Source organism: Cucurbitaria berberidis (genome assembly GCF_010015615.1).
Source record: "Cucurbitaria berberidis CBS 394.84 unplaced genomic scaffold K460scaffold_6, whole genome shotgun sequence".
Lineage (NCBI taxonomy): Eukaryota > Fungi > Ascomycota > Dothideomycetes > Pleosporales > Cucurbitariaceae > Cucurbitaria > Cucurbitaria berberidis.
The window spans coordinates 337,086-352,497 of NW_024468940.1; the positions used below are offsets into that span (position 1 = coordinate 337,086).

A 15,412-nucleotide genomic window follows, 5' to 3' on the forward strand; every position below is an offset into this window, starting at 1 on the left:
AGCATGAAGCATGTAGAGAAGTGGCAGCGGTAACGGGTGAAGCATGGTCTTTCAGGACTAAATCCTCTCCAGCATTTGTTATTCATTTGCATCTGCAAATTTATATTCATGCAGTGCGGCCTTTCCGACTGGAAGTCTACGCCCCCCTCCCCTCTCTTCTCTTTGCCCCTATTTTCCATCATAACCCTTCGCACTCTTATCCTCACTGCCTTCCGCCTTGCCACTAGATACAGCAAGAGACTGCACAAAAGCTGTCGTAATGCCCATTTGATCCGTCAATATGCTGATCAAGTCAAACCCCCTTTCCGCATAACCTCTCGCCTGCTCACCGTTTCCACAGTAAATGCCTACTTTTTTCCCTTCTGCATGCGCCGCATCCTTGATCTGCTCGATTGCGTCCTTCAGCTCCTGGTGCATTTCACCGAGAACAGGTCTTCCGATATTATTCCCCAGATCAAACGGGCCAATGAGCAAGCAATCGACGCCTGGTATCGCAGCAATCTCACGGACATGCTCCAGGGCGGAGGCGGTTTCTATCTGTACTATGGTGAGGATGGTGGAGTTGGCATTTTGAAGGTAATATGCTACAGGTTCGTCGTTGAAGCATTGCAGTGGGAAAGGTGAACCGAATCCGCGGTGGCCTTCGGGAGGGAATTTAGCGGAGGATACGAGGCGTTTGGCGTCTTCGACGGTGTAGATTAGCGGTACAACTACACCATGGGCACCGGCGTCGAGGGCTCCTAGTGGTCTGTCAGTCCCGTACTACACAGCGTAGGTGTTGCTGGGGATGACTCGTTCACAAGAATAGTGCTCGATTCCGAGTAGTAGCCGGGTTGGGAGAAAGGGTAGCTCACGCTTCACCATCCATGCCTCGTTTGCTGCGATGCGGACGAGTGGACTGACTCCTTCTTTTGCTATGGCTGTGATTGCCTCGTGCATTTGGCTGTCTTTACAAACTTAGCCAAGCTTCTACAGATTCTTGAGTGTGATCAAATACCATCAATGTTGCCATGTTCACAGTCAACACATATCCAGTCCACGCCGGAGCGCGCAATTGCCCGAGCATGGTTTGTTCCCGGAAGCATCTACATTTCCCATCAGCACATTAGACAGAATTGATAATGACACCTTGTTTACCTGCCAGCCTCCGAAACTCGGACCTCCCTTCTTAAAGGCCTTGTATAGTTTACTTGCTTCTTGGAGGGTATTCATATTTCTACACGTGATAGATGGTCGGCAATGTTGCACAAGATGTGTAAGGCTAAGATTACGGGAATTTTGAAGGACTCTTGTGATTATTCTTGACATTATATACCTGCCCGACGAGGGCTATTGTCAGCAGTTAAGGAGCCGGTCGCGTACCCCTCTTTCATAGCTACCCCACATCTGGACGCCCTAACTTGGTAGGGGGAGCACTACTTCGGAAATGTGCCCCTCTATCTCGGATGCGATACTGCACTGGCGAAGGGTTACTAGAAGAAGTAATTCCAGGAGGTTTGCCAGATGTAGTAGGGTGAGGCGACCACGGAGATCAAGGATATTGCTTGGACTGCCGCTATACCCCGGATGCTTGCATAGGTTTCCACTATACCCCAGGTTTAGTCGCTTTCAAGTCATAATTGCTCAGCTTTGTCCATGGCCTTCATAACATCCTCTTCTTTGAACCGGTGCATGAGCTTCAGCGATGAAGTTGTAGTTTCTGCAGCTTCTGCCTTGTCGACGTGGATCTGCTTAACCACTCAGGTACTCTTCGCAATAGACATATATTCGTAACGACTCACGACTGGAGTGTCAAACTCGTACACGCCTCTCCACTTTTCCTGCCCTGGCTCCATGACATTAATTTCTCGATATTCGAGGGGTCTCTTTGTATTGACATTGTGGACTACAGCCTTTGCGGTGTCACACAGCCCGCAAGGACTTCGGGTGAAGAAAGTAATCCGACATCGCAGAAGAGGAGAGGTAGCCCGAAACATAGTGCACGTCTACAAAGAGGACGATATAGAGAAGGTAGTACAATGATTGGATTGCTCGAGCGCGGAATGGCCACGAAAAGTAAGCTTTCTGTTCCGACACTAGCGCCCCTGCGCCATGACCGCATGCCCGCCGACTTCCAGAATATTCGGAGCCCTAGGAATAAATCTGGGGCCGACACAATCGTGAACAGCGCGCAATCAACCCACCTACCGTTCGCTCAGCGCATTGCTAGAGATCCTAGTCATGGCGAAGAAGTGCGTACACAAAGGCTGCGGCAAGACCTACGAGAACGAGGACGAGGCATGCGTGTACCATCCCGGCCCGCCAGTCTTCCATGAGGGGCAGAAAGGTGAGCGCGGGGATAGCTTCAATGTGCACAATCGAAACCATAGTGCTGACATATATATGTAGGGTGGAAATGCTGCAAGCCGCGCGTACTCACCTTTGACGAATTCCTCGCAATCGAGCCTTGCACAACAGGCAAACACTCGGATGTGGACGACACGCCTGCACCAGAGCCTGCCAAAGCTCCCGACGTCGCCAATGGCACAGAAGTCAATCTTGGATCGCTCCAGGAATCTCTGCCTGCCCCAACACCCCGCCTACCTACAGCACAAGCAGCCACGCCTCGGCCAACAGCTTCACCTGCCCCTCCTCCAGAATCAGAGGACGATGATCCGAGCGTAGCGCTCAAGGAAGGAATGACATGCCGGAGAAAGGGCTGCGGACAGACTCACAAGGGTGGCGACAGAGAAGGCGAGCAATGCGTACATCATCCTGGCGCGCCCATCTTCCACGAAGGTAGCAAAGGCTGGAGCTGCTGCAAGCGAAGGGTGCTAGAGTTCGACCAGTTCATGAATATCGAAGGGTGCAAGACCAAGAACAGGCATCTGTTTGTAGGAAGTGGCAAGCAGAAAGCCGGTGGAGAAGAGAAGCTGGAGACTGTTCGGTGAGTCCAAAGTTGCCAGCACTGTGTGACGTGGTACAGACTTGCTAATTGTTTGACAGACATGACTACTACCAGACTGCAACATCAGTCGTTGCCTCTCTCTACCTCAAGAAAATAGATAAGTCCACCGCGGTCGTCGACTTCCAATCAACACACGTCAACCTGGACCTGCGGACTACAGACAGCAAGCGCTACCAGACCGAGTTTCCGCTCTTCGCGAGTATCAAACCGGAGGAGAGCAAATTTAGGATCTTGGGCACGAAACTAGAGATTACACTAGCAAAAGCTGACGGTGCAAGTTGGCCAGTACTGAGGAGTGATGAGAAGCCAACTGGTGAGATTCTCCAAGTTGGTAAAGCAGGAAGGGCGTAGTCATTAGACAACGCGTACTTGATGAGAGATGAACAGTGCATAGACATGACGAATCCATCAATGAAGTCACGACATTGGGTTTATCTGTCCCTTTACCATGCGTGCTGCGTATCCATTAGGTGAACTTGAGGAAGAGGGGTGCTGATTAATCAATGACGTGACTCGCTCTTAACTAACTCCGCGTTCCCGCAATTCGACCCCAGGATTACACCACAGTTGGTTAGTAAACACATATCAAGCTATTGATAAGAGATATATATAAGACATCAATCTGTTTAAATGTTCCTCATACACTCTATCTAACACTATTTACCGACTTACTCTTATTCGAACTATTATCCATCATTATCAAAAGTCAACATCATGGCATCTAGACTCATCGCCGTCGTCGCTGGAGTCGGCCCCGGCACAGGAGCCTCAGTAGCCCGAAAGTTTGCAGAGACATATCCAGTCGTTTTGCTTGCGCGAAAGCCAGAAAACTTCGAAAGTCTCGCAAAGGAGATCAATTCCAAGGGAGGCAAGGCCATCGGCATCAGCGCGGATGTGTCGGACTTGACGAGCTTGAAGAACGCTGTTGATACTATCAAAAAAGAATTCGGAGATGATGTTGGCGCCGCTGCAGCAATCTTCAACGCATCTGGCGGCTTCCTCCGCAAGCCGTTCCTCGAGGTCCCCCCAGAGGTCTTCCAGCAGTCCTTTGCTGTCAGTGCTACAGGAGGCGTGCTGTTCTCTCAATCCTTTCTTCCTCTCTTGCTCAATGGCGTGAAGCAGAAGTCTCAGCACCCACCTAGCCTGATCTTCACAGGCGCTACTGCCTCCGTCAAGAGCAATGCACAGATGGCGAGTTTCGCGACGGGTAAGTGGGCGCTGAGAGCGCTGAGTCAATCTTTGGCGAGGGAGTTTGGGCCGCAGGGCGTGCATGTGTCGCATGCGATTATTGATGGAGTGATTGATATTGAGAAGACTAAGGGGTATAACTTACCGCCGGAGGCAAAGTTGAGCGCTGATGGGGTAAGTACATTTGCCAGCCGGCTTCTCTTGATATATGAACAAGCAGACACTGATTATAACTTGTAGATTGCAAATGATTACTGGTGGCTTCACACACAGCCGACGACAAACTTTACCTGGGAGATTGATCTCAGGCCGGCTGTCGAGAAATGGTAAATTTTATCGTCGAGAAGAGGAGGCGACTAGGCTGAAAGCGCGAAGGGACAGCCACGACGACAACCAAACTACAACAAGGAACGTTCGAGAAGCCCGAATATAGCAAAGCAGATTTGGGTTGGTGGGCCAATGGTCGTACCATCGCATGGAATGTAAACTTGCATCTGTTGCATTCCTTCCCCACATTCCGACCAGAGTTCCCTTGCTCACATCTATCATTCGCTCATGTCCACATCTTCCCGTTCTGTTGAATGCTGGTTTCGCATCTTAACCCCATTATGAAGCTCATACTCCCCCTCGTCACCATTCTTATTGCCCTCGGCTCTGCTCACCCAGGGAAGAAAAAGAAGCCAGCGCCACATACCTGGGACTTCAAGTTTGAATACCTAAAGGCTAAAAACACTCTCCACTACCTCCAATTATCGCAACGGGCCGAAAGCCTCAAGCCCAAAGTGCAGAAACGCGACGCACAGTTGGATCCGATTTTCGATCTCAACCCGCTAGATGAGGGTCCTACCTTCCTTCCTCCTCCGTGGTCACCACACTCCGATCTGGACTCTCCATATCCGTTAAGTGGCGTCTCGCCGTGGGACGACAGCGGGCGCTCGGAGATGCTAGACAACGAACCGAGTGTGCAGATGTGGAGGACCTGTCCAGAAGGGTTGCTAGATTGTCGGAAGTGTCCTAGAGACTCGAAATGTCGACGGCCAAATCTCCCGTGGTGGAGCCCAGCAAACATTATTGACGTCCCTGGTGCCTCTGGGGCGGATAACTCGAATAGCAATAGTGCAGTCTGTCCACTGGATACATGCAGTAGCACTTCGTCATGCGGCAAAAACGCTCGCTGTGTCCGCAATCACTGTGTTTGCAAGCTGGGATTTAAGGGCGCTACAAGCCATGGTTCCGTGGTCCGCGGCTTCGACGACCTCCAAGCAGTCACCGTTTGGGTTGATAGCGGCGCGGCGTGCGATGTGCCCTGCGATACCCTCTCATGCGCGGAGGTCGAACAGGTAGACTCTTGTTTTGACAACGCGCCAGAGACTGAGGGGGACGAGCTCCCGGGACACGGACTGGATACGGACGGTATTCAGGCTGGTGCTATTCAAGTACCTGGTGCGGTGTTGGATGATGGAGGGGACTATGTGGCGGGTGTTGCTGCAGCTGGGAGTTTTGGGGAGGCGAATTAAAGAGTGTGATTTGCGATAGAATCTATGGAGCATGTGTTTGTCAATTTGCGCATTACTGTCATGAACATAACTTATCAATTATATTTACTGTTGTTGACAAAGGCAGCAATTTTGTCTCTTACTTCTATACCTTTACCCTTCGTTCCGCGAAAGCGAGGCTCATTGTTGCCTTTACTCCTCTCTCTCTCTTACCTACTGGGTAGCCATAGCAAGCTTGTTGCCCATCGAGCTATAAAGTTCCGCCAAATCCACTCTCAGGTCCAAACTCGACATAGAGAACAACTCCGTAACATCGACTACACTGTTCCTTAATAACCTAAAGAAAATTGCCTGACTAACTCATCGGCAACAGTGGGTTTGCTCTTCTAGTATATGACTGTCAATACTAAGGAATAGTAGGTCTTCAATATGCCCGGCCTACTTGACAGTCGATGGCGATCTTCCACAAACCACTCCAAAGACAAGGATAGCAAGTACGTATTCAATAACCCGTTTATGAATGAAAGGTCAGGACCTAATCATAGTTTAGTGATCATGTCGCTGTCCCAAGCTTCGGCTTCACCATGCCAGTGTTTACGCCCATCAAGAAGTTGCCGCGAAAGGAAGTTTCAGCACTGCCTCCGACACCGCTCCCCTCGTCATATGCAGAAAAGGATCCAGTTAAGAAGCTGGCCATTGTGTCTGAGCTTCCTTCTCAGCAGCTCATGTCTCCCAAAGTCAAGAACGAGTGCAAACCACAGTCCAAGGCTGACATAGCCGCGGCCACTGCTCGAGATCGATTGGAAGAGATACTGGGGCAACGTCGTAAACGTATCCTCCCCTCCACTGCCACTGAGGCGGTCGGGAATGGACTTAGTATGTCCTATGGAGGCTATGCTAAGGTCGAATTCCAGAAGGAACACTTCGAACTCTGGTGGCATTCTGAAGTATAGGCTTTGAGGTTGAGATGGGTATGTGTTCCCCAGGAATAAGATAAGGATGTGAGATTTAGAAGAAGTTCGAGGTTCAAAAGGCACGCGCCTATCATCCCGGGATAAGGTCAGGCAAACTGTGAGCGGAGCAAGCTCGAAGTTGCCAGCCATTTAATATGATTAGACAAGAACGAAAAGGAGCTCTAGGCTTCTAACCACATTTATCAGATATAAGCATCTCTGTATGATGTAAGTGAAAGTCTTTATATTTCGAGTGAATGGGGAAATCAACTGTTTAGCATAGTCGTGGTAACTAAAGAGGATTTCACCAGATAATCCGTTGCTATAGGACCATCCACCTCTTCGAGGCTCAAGCAAGCGATCTTCAGTCTCGAGTAACATGGTGTCCAAGTCCTATATAACCACACTACCGCTTCTACTCACTCAGCACTCCAACATCAACCCTGAACTTGACCACTGGATCAACTTTACGAGTTCTCCTTTCGATTCACTACCAAAGTACAATTCCATCATGGCTTCGATCTCGACCTCCTCCTCCTCGCTCAACACTGATATTGCCGCCGTTTCCCCTTTCGAGCACCTCCCTGCTGAAATCCGCCACCATATATACGCTTATTTGAGGTTTCCAGTTGGCGGCTATATGTGGGTTGATTGCCCGGGCCCCAGTGAAGGCTGTGTTGATAAGTCGCATATCATCTTCCATGAAGATGCGAAATGGCCGATGCTGTGGCACGCTCTGCCTAGAGAGTTTTTGATCCGACGGAAAGCCAAGCAACTGATCTTTCGCGATGGACCGGGAAAGAAAGCGGGGTTTCAGGATTTGACTGTAAAGATTATCAAGAAGGATGGATTTGTAAGTGCAGTTGATTCATTGAAATCGAAAAGAAGGAAGTTGCTGACTTAAAGCTTAGGTGCACATGAAGGCAAATATCGAGAACCAACTCATGGAGGTCAACATGGCTATACGCAATGAGCTTCTCCATCTCTTGTTCGACCACATCGACGCACGGTTTGAATTTTCGCTGTCTGGGCAGTCGAACCTTCTGTGTCAGACACTCGCTCCTTCGACACTTGCCCATATAACCACTATTACACTTGGAAATTCGGGTATTCGAGAGATAAACCCCCTCGAAAAGGCTGGCCCCAAGACCTTAATCGAGCACGACACCACATCTCTTCTTTTTGTCGTAGCCCACTGCCCTCACATACGACGCCTGACGTACGCTACTGATATCCACGTTCTCAAGTCAGGTACGACTGAACAGATCTTGGACTTCGTCTTTGCTTGCCGAACCCTCACAACTTCTTGCAAGGAGCTCAAGGAACTCCAATTCCTAGCTCTTAGCACGTTACGTGGTGGACATGTAGTGGAGACTTTCGCAGTGGGTGGATGGAATCACGTCGTGGTGTGGGTTTGGGACGTGTTGAGTAAGGTGATGGGTGGTGGATATTTAGTTGAAGCCTAAAGCAATTGGACTTTCCCGTCCCGAGCTCTCAGGGATGCATGGCATTATCTTAGGGGTTTGACACCCGGAATTAATGGCAAGTCTTAGTAGATTCGAACATTTGAATTATTATCTTTCTTAGACGAGATTTTCACAAGTTCTGTAATAATGGAAACAGAGGTTGGGGTCTTATAGTGACACACTTGTAAGTCTAGATACAACAAATTTGGTTTAACAAACAAAACCTCATATCGTAGACATGCCTTTAAGCCACCCTATTCGTCACCTCAACGAACTGCTGCCACTGTCTATACGCCTCTCCACTAGCAATAGCCCACTTAGCTCTCCTGACACCCTCTTTCCATCTTCCACCCCCTGGTCCAACCTCCTTAATCACTTCCCCCTCGTCTCCGTAACCCATGTCGCTCGTATCCGCATCACAAATGCCACTCACGACAAATAAGGCTGCCGTGTTGATGTATACAAAGTGGAGTATCGGATCATCAGGGGAAACCTCTCCAGTCAAAATCCTCATCAAAATCTCCGCATTCTTCTCTGGCGATTGTCCCGGGCTTACAGCGCTGAGCGGATGCTCTGGGAGCCCGAAGTCTGCGGGAGTAATGGTGAAGTAGTTGATGTCGACTTCGCCGGTAGACGCGTTTTCGACTAGGCGCCAGCAGTGGGTTAGTCCGGCACACGAAAGCTCGTCGAGCTCTTCGTCGCCGCAGATGACCATGCCCTTCTTACACCCGGACTGCCTTAGTGACTCCGCAAAATCAGGCCCAATCTCTTTCCGCGCTACACCCAGTACCCGCGCCTCGATCAGATCATGCAGGGGATTGGCCAACGGACCCAACAGGTTGAAAATCGTGCGCCAACCCAATTGCCTTCTAATACTCGCCGCATGGCGGGCTCCCGGGTGAAAGATCGGAGCAAAGAGAAACGCGTAATTCGTCTTGGAGTAAATCTCGTAAATAGTCTTGGGGGTGATGGCGGTGATGACAGGCGGCTTTGGAGGTGCGCAGGAGAGTAAGTCTGCAGAGCCAGACCGCGATGTCGAGGCTTTGTTGCCATGTTTTGCCATCATAAGGAGGGCGCTGGCTAGGATAGAGGATGTGGTGCTGATGTTGAATGTATTGTGGGAGTCGCCTCCTGTGCCAACTATGTCACACTATAATAAGTGTTAGTTGATGCCCCAGGGAGTTCAATAGTTGCACTGTTGACGCTGACTTTTCATGCTGGGTACAATAACAAAACATGTCAGGTGAAGTAATGAACGTACCAGGCCTCCTCCATAGTTGCCCTCTTTTCTCCCTCTCTTCTTCAGCAATTCCTCCAGCCCTTGAACATCAATTCCAGTAGCGAAGTCCCGCATTGCTTTCGAGCATTTCGCGAGAACCTCTGCTTGTCTATCACGATCCGTGAAATGAAGACATGTTAACAGAGCTCCTGTCTGGACCTCAGACAGGCTGTTGGTGAATATCAGAGAAAGTGCTCCCGCGATCTCGTCGGCATTGGGCTTTGTTGCGGGTGATTCATGCCAGAGGCGTTTGAGGAGTGGGGTTATCGAGGTCTTAGCATCCCCCTCGTTTGATGTCGTTGCCATTGTAATATGTATCCCGTGCTTTTCCCGATGCTTTACCTAAGCATATGTATAGTCGGCGGAGTGAACTGGCGGGGTTTTGGTACTTCTTAGCTAGTCCGTAGGTGCCAATTGACCCTTATAAGTTTGTATAAGGTCCAAGTGCTGATCTGCTTGAAAAAGTGGCAGATATCGACCAGTTGACTCACTGCACGGGAACACGCGGAGGTCCGCAATATGATCCGCAATGGTCGCTCAATAAGAAATCTCACTAGGCCGATCTCGGCTAGACGCACGGACGCGCGGTGAATCGTTTACCCAGCACCGAATGTCAAATTTCAATGACTCCATCGCAAGTGAACTTGATCAAGGTCATGACGGGTCAGAGTATTTCCTCTGACGGACCTTGTAGATCGACCTCCCGCGACACCGACGATATCAAATGGGGAAGAAGCGGACCCATGCCGAGACCAAGGATGGCTTTACGAAGCCGCCTGCGGATAAGAACCGGGTGAGCGTCAAGAACGACAGCAAGGACAAGGGCAAAACCGGAAACGTGCAGAAGCCGCGGTCTCAGCTAGTATGTGTTGGTTCGCGATGACAGAATGATGGTGAAGCTAACATTCGCGACAGCTTTTCAAGCCGCAGCCGGAATGGCACTCTGTGCAGCTACCATCGCTCCCCACCGTCGACAACCCCACGATACCGCCTCGTTATGTCATCGACGCGATCCGCGAGTATGCTGAGCAGCTTCTGGAAGCCGAGGCGACCGAGTATGCGTCGTCGCACATGGCCAAAGACTCGTCGCACAAGTTCATGTCGACAGTCATGAACTCCGGTACCATGGAGGACAAGGTCTCAGCGCTCACGTTGTTGGTTCAAGAGTCGCCATTGCATACTATGAAGGCTTTTGGGCAGTTGCTGGGTCTATCGCAAAAGAAAAACAGGGGTGCCGCTATGATGTCTTTGGCTGCGCTCAAGGATCTTTTGGGACAGGGCGTTCTACTCCCACCGGACAGAAAATTAAAGGCTTTCGCACGACAGCCTGGTCTAATTTCCTCATTACAAGGAAAGGGCGCACAATGGAAGGCGGGAGAGAAGCTGCCGGGCGATCTCCAGAAGATCCATCTGATCGTATGGGCGTACGAGGACTGGCTCAAGAAGCAATACTTCGAGATGCTTAAGATTCTCGAGACCTGGTCCAATGACGAGATCGAATACTCGCGCAATCGGGCAGTGACAATGGTCTGGGAATTGTTGAAGGAGAAGCCAGAACAGGAAGAGAATCTTCTCCGACTACTCATTAACAAGCTTGGAGATAAGGAGAAGAAGGTCGCTTCAAGGGCATCATATCTGCTACTGCAACTCCAGATCACCCACCCGCTGATGAAGAACGTCATCATTAGCTCGATCGAATCTGATCTCCTCTTCCGTCCGAACCAGAGCGGGGTCGCCAAATACTACGCGGTTATCACCATGAACCAGACCGTCCTTAGCGTCAAGGAGCCGGAAGTCGCCAACAGGCTCTTAGAGATGTACTTCAGCCTGTTCCTCGGTTTATTGAAGAAACAAAAGGAGCACGAGAAAGAAGAGAAGCGAATCAACAAGCATGGGCTCTTACAGGGAGGAGGTGGACAGCCTGGAAAGATGGCGAAAAAGAAGGCCGAGAAGGCTGAAACAATGGCTTTCAAGGTCGAGGACGAGTCTCGAGAGAAGTTGATCTCCGCTATCTTGACGGGCGTCAACCGCGCTTTTCCATTCGCCAAAACTGACGACGCAAAGTTCGAGGAGCAGTTGAACATGATCTTCGAAGTCACGCACTCTTCCAACTTCAACACCAGCATACAGGCCATGACCCTCATCCAACAGATTTCTGCTACAAAGCATTACTCCGCGGATCGTTTCTATCGAACACTCTACGAATCTCTACTGGATCCCCGTCTCATTTCGACTTCAAAGCATATAATGTTTTTGAATTTGCTTTACAGGTCGCTCAAAGCAGATACCAGCGTCAAGCGCGTGAAGGCGTTTGTGAAGCGTTTACTGCAAATTATTCACTTGCACGAGCCTCCATTCATCTGTGGCGTCTTGTATCTCGTCAACGAACTCTTTACTACATTTCCTACCATTAAATCCATGTTATCAACACCCGAAGACAATGCGGAAGACGATGGCGAGGAACACTACGAGGATGCCGCTGAGGATGGCGAAAAGCAGACGAGTAAAGAAGAGACAAAGTCAGAACATGCTACCTACGACGCCCGGAAACGAGACCCAGAGCATGCACAAGCAGACCTTTCCTGCCTATGGGAGCTCCTGCCCCTCCAGGCTCACTACCACCCCTCCGTTCACGTGCTTGCCTCCAAGATCGTCAACCAAGAACCGATCAAGGAGAAACCCGACCCAACAATCTACACCCTCATGAACTTCCTCGACAAATTCTCTTTCCGCAACGCAAAGACCAAGATCCAAGCTGTTCACGGATCCTCCATCATGCAGCCCATGTCCGGCACTTCGAAAGCCGCATCGTATCTCATCACCGCTCGTGACGGCGACCGCACACACGATCCCCTTAACTCAGAGTCATTCTGGCGGCAGAAGATCGATGATGTTAGGGTTGATGAGGTGTTCTTCCACACGTACTTTGAGAAGGCCGGGAAGGCGAAGCAGGCGGATAAGAAGTCGAAGAAGAAGGACAAGAGGAAGGGTGATGATAGTGAGGACGAAAGTGGGGAAGACGAGATTTGGCAGGCAATTGTTAATAGTCGACGGGATGTTGAGGGTGATGGCGGCGACGACGACGATCTGAGTGATTTCGACATGGACGACATGATGAGTGACGAGGAGGCCGGTGGTATGGATGCGGGTGTCGAGCTCAACCTTGGCAGCGACGATGACGCTACTGAGGTTGATGGTCAACCAGCGGACGACGACGATGAGGACGACTTTGAGAACTTTGATCTCGATGACGAAGACGGGTTTGTCGACAGCGATGCCGATGTTCCGGTGGACTTCGACATGAACGACGACACGGATGTCGACGAGGATAAAAAGGACACAGATAAAGACGGCAGGAAGAGCAAGAAGAGGAAGCTCAAGAATCTGCCTACCTTTGCGTCCGTCGAGGATTACGCCAAGCTCATCGGCGACGATGATAGCGAGTAGATATTTTCCACCCTGCGTAATGGGCTCATGTTGTACCCTCATGGCCCTTTGCGCACGGGGATGAAATGTGCGCATCCGTGGAGTTCAGTTATTCGGATCTTCCAATTGTAGATATCCCAGACCTTTGTTAATGGCATTCATGAAAGATACCAGGTTAAGTAGTATTGCCTAATCGCGCTTTGATGGTCACTTGTATACCTCAATACGTCTTTTGTTCTCGTCGGAAGAACTAACGATTACTGTATTGAGGGTATCTTTGTGTTCAATTATGCTCTCGACCTCAACTGTGTTGATGCTGAAACTATGCTTGTTCCTGCAGCTAATAAATTACTGCTCCTCCGTCAGCACCCTAGTCCAGTCAAACTTCCTCCATCCTTTCCTCCACTTGTCCGCCCTGCGATCGCCCTTTACCCAGCGGCCTTGTCGCTTCACCACATCAATTTCAACGTCTAACATTCCTCCAAGAACCTCTCTAGCAAACAGATCGCCTCGCGGCCATAGCCTCTCATCCTCGACAATATGCGCCATGCCACCATCTAACTCGAACCATACATGGAAATACGGCATCTCCTTGGCCAAGCTGCGTCGAAACGCCTGTTTACCCTGCCCTGAGCGCGAGGCCTTCAAAGTGTCGATGATAGGCTTGTGCTGACTCCACTCAATGTCCGAAGTCAGAATGGCTTCGCGGAAGAAGGCTGGTGCCGTCTCGCCTAGCTCAAAGGGTATGGGGACTGCGGACATGGCAGCGTGTAATTTACGTCCCGGGTTGGCGGCGTTTTCGTAGAAGACTACGTCTCGTCCTTGATCATGATACATGCGCGTTAGGCATTTCATAAAATTTCGAATCTCCTCCCACTCATCGTCATCGCATTCAAGTAGGTTTGTGCGGTGTTGGATTGGCACTATAACAGCACCGCCCTCGCTGATCTCCGGCTCGGTAGGAAGCGTTAAAAAGGTACGAGTACCAAGAGAAACGATAGGTGCAATGGGTGGCTGAGGCGGTGATTTATCCTCATGATGACACAGCGGGCAGGAATCTAGGATGCGGTTTGTGCGCTGGTAGTCTTGGATTGCTTGGCTCCGAAGGTTGACGGAGGATTTGGGCGCGCGGGCGGCCAATTTTGTGGCATTTTCGTCGAGGTAATCGAGGTCGTTCTATGTAAAGTTAGTATTCCGGGTCTTCAAAGGGAAAGAGAATGCGGAAACTTACGTCGAACTTGGAGTCTTTAGCTATCTTCTCCGCCAACACCATGCCTTCACCTCCAGCCTGACCCTTCGTTCGCCTCTCTTGACGGACCATGTCTTCGATGCTCATGTCCTCGTTCTCTTTGACTAATCCGCGTTCTGTTCCACGCTTGTTTGTCAGTGCTGTGACTTCGCCTTGACGACCACCTGCCAGCATACGGTTGTCCATTGCATTCAGAACAACAACGTCGCGATCCTTACCACCAGCAGAATTAGCTGATGCCGCATTGTACTCTGCTTCAAGCTGGGCGGCATTTGGGGCTTTCTTCATCTTTGCCTTCATCATCTGCGCCTTTAGTCTGTTCAGCTCTGTTTGACTGAGTACGACTGTGTTCGCTGTTGATTGCGGATTCGAGACGATTTCGCCTTGTGGTAGCTCTTCCGCTTCGTGATGTTCCCGCGCTGCTCGATGAATGCCAGCCTTCAGTCTCCGTTCCTCGTATAGCTCGCCAGAAGGCTTTTCTTTGCCAACATAGTTGTTGCCATACATGTTCCTACGGTCCAACTCGATCTCTTCTTCCCGTGCTTCATCAAAATCTCGTAGGTCTCCATACTTTTCCATGGCCACATCTTCCACGCTCCGCTTCGACTCTTCAGCATTGCGGTAGATGCCTTTCAGTTTCGTCATGCGCCACTGTGCGCCTGCGTCGCCAAAGGTGTAGCTGACTTCCCTTTGCGCTGGTTCTTCGGTTATGGTGTCCTCGTCGTGCTTCATGTCGGCCAAATGATGATTCAACTCTGCTTGGTGCACCATAAACGCATGCTGTTGCGGCGCCGATTCCATCACGTAGGTTGTCTTTTCCTCCCTCTTTTTCCGCTGCACGTAATCCACGTCCATGGAGGAAGGTGCGGTCATCCAGTCGTCCCGTTGCAGGTTTGCGTCTGCCGCGTCCTCGAGCTGTTGGTCTAGAATCTCACCATCCGGTGGAGCATAATCTTTCGCCTGCGGGGCCTCGTCGCTCGAGGACTCGTCTTCGTGGTAGTGGCGCGACCCACGCTTTCGTGTTAACCGATCCTCGTCGTCGCTCTCGGGGGACCGACTACGCCTGTCTTTATGCTTCGACCGCGCGCGATCGTCTGACGTTTCTTTGTGGTGTCGCGACCGCTTGTCTCTATGTCGCTCATCGCCATGGTCGGAGGCACGGTGATGGCGCGAGGAGTGGTGCTTGTGCCGACGCTCGTGGTCCTTGCTGGAGCGGTGTTGCCTGTCGCGACTCCGACTTCGATGGCGCTTCTTTTTATCCTCGCTCTTCTTGTTTTCAGCTAATTCCTTCTCAAAGTCTTCCAACCCCATGGTCGAACCGGTGTATAGACTATGAGTGGAGGTTATGATGTGATAGGTTGTAGAGTTGAGGCACGGTTAAAGTTTCTAGACAAGACAGACGGGCAGG

General features: G+C 50.6%; 10 protein-coding genes across 10 annotated transcripts; 6 read left to right on the forward strand and 4 right to left on the reverse strand.

The window, feature by feature from the left end:
* Positions 1-168: 168 nt before the first annotated feature.
* K460DRAFT_295752 (Phosphoenolpyruvate/pyruvate domain-containing protein) lies at positions 169-1,212 on the reverse strand (the record flags this gene model as incomplete). The annotated part of the gene is made up of 4 exons (XM_040929583.1): positions 169-740; positions 855-947; positions 998-1,085; positions 1,138-1,212. The coding sequence occupies 4 exons, from the start codon at positions 1,210-1,212 to the stop codon at positions 169-171; spliced, it is 828 nt and encodes a 275-aa protein (XP_040783289.1).
* Positions 1,213-1,613: 401 nt separating this feature from the next.
* Positions 1,614-1,976, reverse strand: K460DRAFT_380525 (uncharacterized protein; the record flags this gene model as incomplete). Its single annotated transcript, XM_040935270.1, has 2 exons — positions 1,614-1,727; positions 1,782-1,976. The coding sequence occupies 2 exons, from the start codon at positions 1,974-1,976 to the stop codon at positions 1,614-1,616; spliced, it is 309 nt and encodes a 102-aa protein (XP_040783290.1).
* Positions 1,977-2,133: 157 nt separating this feature from the next.
* K460DRAFT_420606 (chord-domain-containing protein) lies at positions 2,134-3,394 on the forward strand. Its single transcript, XM_040938089.1, has 3 exons — positions 2,134-2,326; positions 2,389-2,926; positions 2,986-3,394. Exons 1-3 carry the CDS (start codon positions 2,221-2,223, stop codon positions 3,296-3,298), a joined length of 957 nt encoding a protein of 318 aa, XP_040783291.1. The 5' UTR covers positions 2,134-2,220; the 3' UTR covers positions 3,299-3,394.
* A 267-nt stretch (positions 3,395-3,661) lies between these two features.
* Positions 3,662-4,465, forward strand: K460DRAFT_410143 (NAD(P)-binding protein; the record flags this gene model as incomplete). The annotated part of the gene is made up of 2 exons (XM_040937340.1): positions 3,662-4,309; positions 4,376-4,465. The coding sequence occupies 2 exons, from the start codon at positions 3,662-3,664 to the stop codon at positions 4,463-4,465; spliced, it is 738 nt and encodes a 245-aa protein (XP_040783292.1).
* K460DRAFT_370690 (uncharacterized protein) lies at positions 4,413-5,761 on the forward strand. Its single transcript, XM_040934211.1, has 2 exons — positions 4,413-4,461; positions 4,511-5,761. Exon 2 carries the CDS (start codon positions 4,744-4,746, stop codon positions 5,650-5,652), a length of 909 nt encoding a protein of 302 aa, XP_040783293.1. The 5' UTR covers positions 4,413-4,461; positions 4,511-4,743; the 3' UTR covers positions 5,653-5,761.
* A 299-nt stretch (positions 5,762-6,060) lies between these two features.
* K460DRAFT_410145 (uncharacterized protein) lies at positions 6,061-6,584 on the forward strand (the record flags this gene model as incomplete). The annotated part of the gene is made up of 2 exons (XM_040937341.1): positions 6,061-6,125; positions 6,182-6,584. The coding sequence occupies 2 exons, from the start codon at positions 6,061-6,063 to the stop codon at positions 6,582-6,584; spliced, it is 468 nt and encodes a 155-aa protein (XP_040783294.1).
* A 379-nt stretch (positions 6,585-6,963) lies between these two features.
* Positions 6,964-8,050, forward strand: K460DRAFT_410146 (uncharacterized protein; the record flags this gene model as incomplete). The annotated part of the gene is made up of 2 exons (XM_040937342.1): positions 6,964-7,437; positions 7,496-8,050. The coding sequence occupies 2 exons, from the start codon at positions 6,964-6,966 to the stop codon at positions 8,048-8,050; spliced, it is 1,029 nt and encodes a 342-aa protein (XP_040783295.1).
* A 111-nt stretch (positions 8,051-8,161) lies between these two features.
* Positions 8,162-9,843, reverse strand: K460DRAFT_346946 (uncharacterized protein). Its single transcript, XM_040931326.1, has 2 exons — positions 9,312-9,843; positions 8,162-9,200 (listed from the first exon to the last, which is right to left on the reverse strand). Exons 1-2 carry the CDS (start codon positions 9,633-9,635, stop codon positions 8,295-8,297), a joined length of 1,230 nt encoding a protein of 409 aa, XP_040783296.1. The 5' UTR covers positions 9,636-9,843; the 3' UTR covers positions 8,162-8,294.
* Positions 9,844-10,053: 210 nt separating this feature from the next.
* On the forward strand, positions 10,054-12,776 carry K460DRAFT_295499 (CBF-domain-containing protein; the record flags this gene model as incomplete). Its single annotated transcript, XM_040929565.1, has 2 exons — positions 10,054-10,191; positions 10,245-12,776. The coding sequence occupies 2 exons, from the start codon at positions 10,054-10,056 to the stop codon at positions 12,774-12,776; spliced, it is 2,670 nt and encodes an 889-aa protein (XP_040783297.1).
* Positions 12,777-13,103: 327 nt separating this feature from the next.
* Positions 13,104-15,315, reverse strand: K460DRAFT_410149 (cell cycle control protein cwf19; the record flags this gene model as incomplete). Its single annotated transcript, XM_040937343.1, has 2 exons — positions 13,104-13,931; positions 13,987-15,315. 2 exons carry the CDS (start codon positions 15,313-15,315, stop codon positions 13,104-13,106), a joined length of 2,157 nt encoding a protein of 718 aa, XP_040783298.1.
* Positions 15,316-15,412: the final 97 nt, after the last annotated feature.

Bases quoted from the DNA above. Each gene is read 5' to 3' on its own strand.
- K460DRAFT_346946 (XM_040931326.1), bottom strand. From the start codon at position 9,635: ATGGCAACGACATCAAACGAGGGGGATGCTAAGACCTCGATAACCCCA. The intron at 9,201-9,311 runs GTACGTTCATTA...CACTTATTATAG, and splicing joins GCAACTATGGAGGAGGCCTG to TGTGACATAGTTGGCACAGG.
- K460DRAFT_370690 (XM_040934211.1), top strand. From the start codon at position 4,744: ATGAAGCTCATACTCCCCCTCGTCACCATTCTTATTGCCCTCGGCTCT.
- K460DRAFT_420606 (XM_040938089.1), top strand. From the start codon at position 2,221: ATGGCGAAGAAGTGCGTACACAAAGGCTGCGGCAAGACCTACGAGAAC. The intron at 2,327-2,388 runs GTGAGCGCGGGG...ATATATATGTAG, and splicing joins CTTCCATGAGGGGCAGAAAG to GGTGGAAATGCTGCAAGCCG. The intron at 2,927-2,985 runs GTGAGTCCAAAG...ATTGTTTGACAG, and splicing joins GAGAAGCTGGAGACTGTTCG to ACATGACTACTACCAGACTG.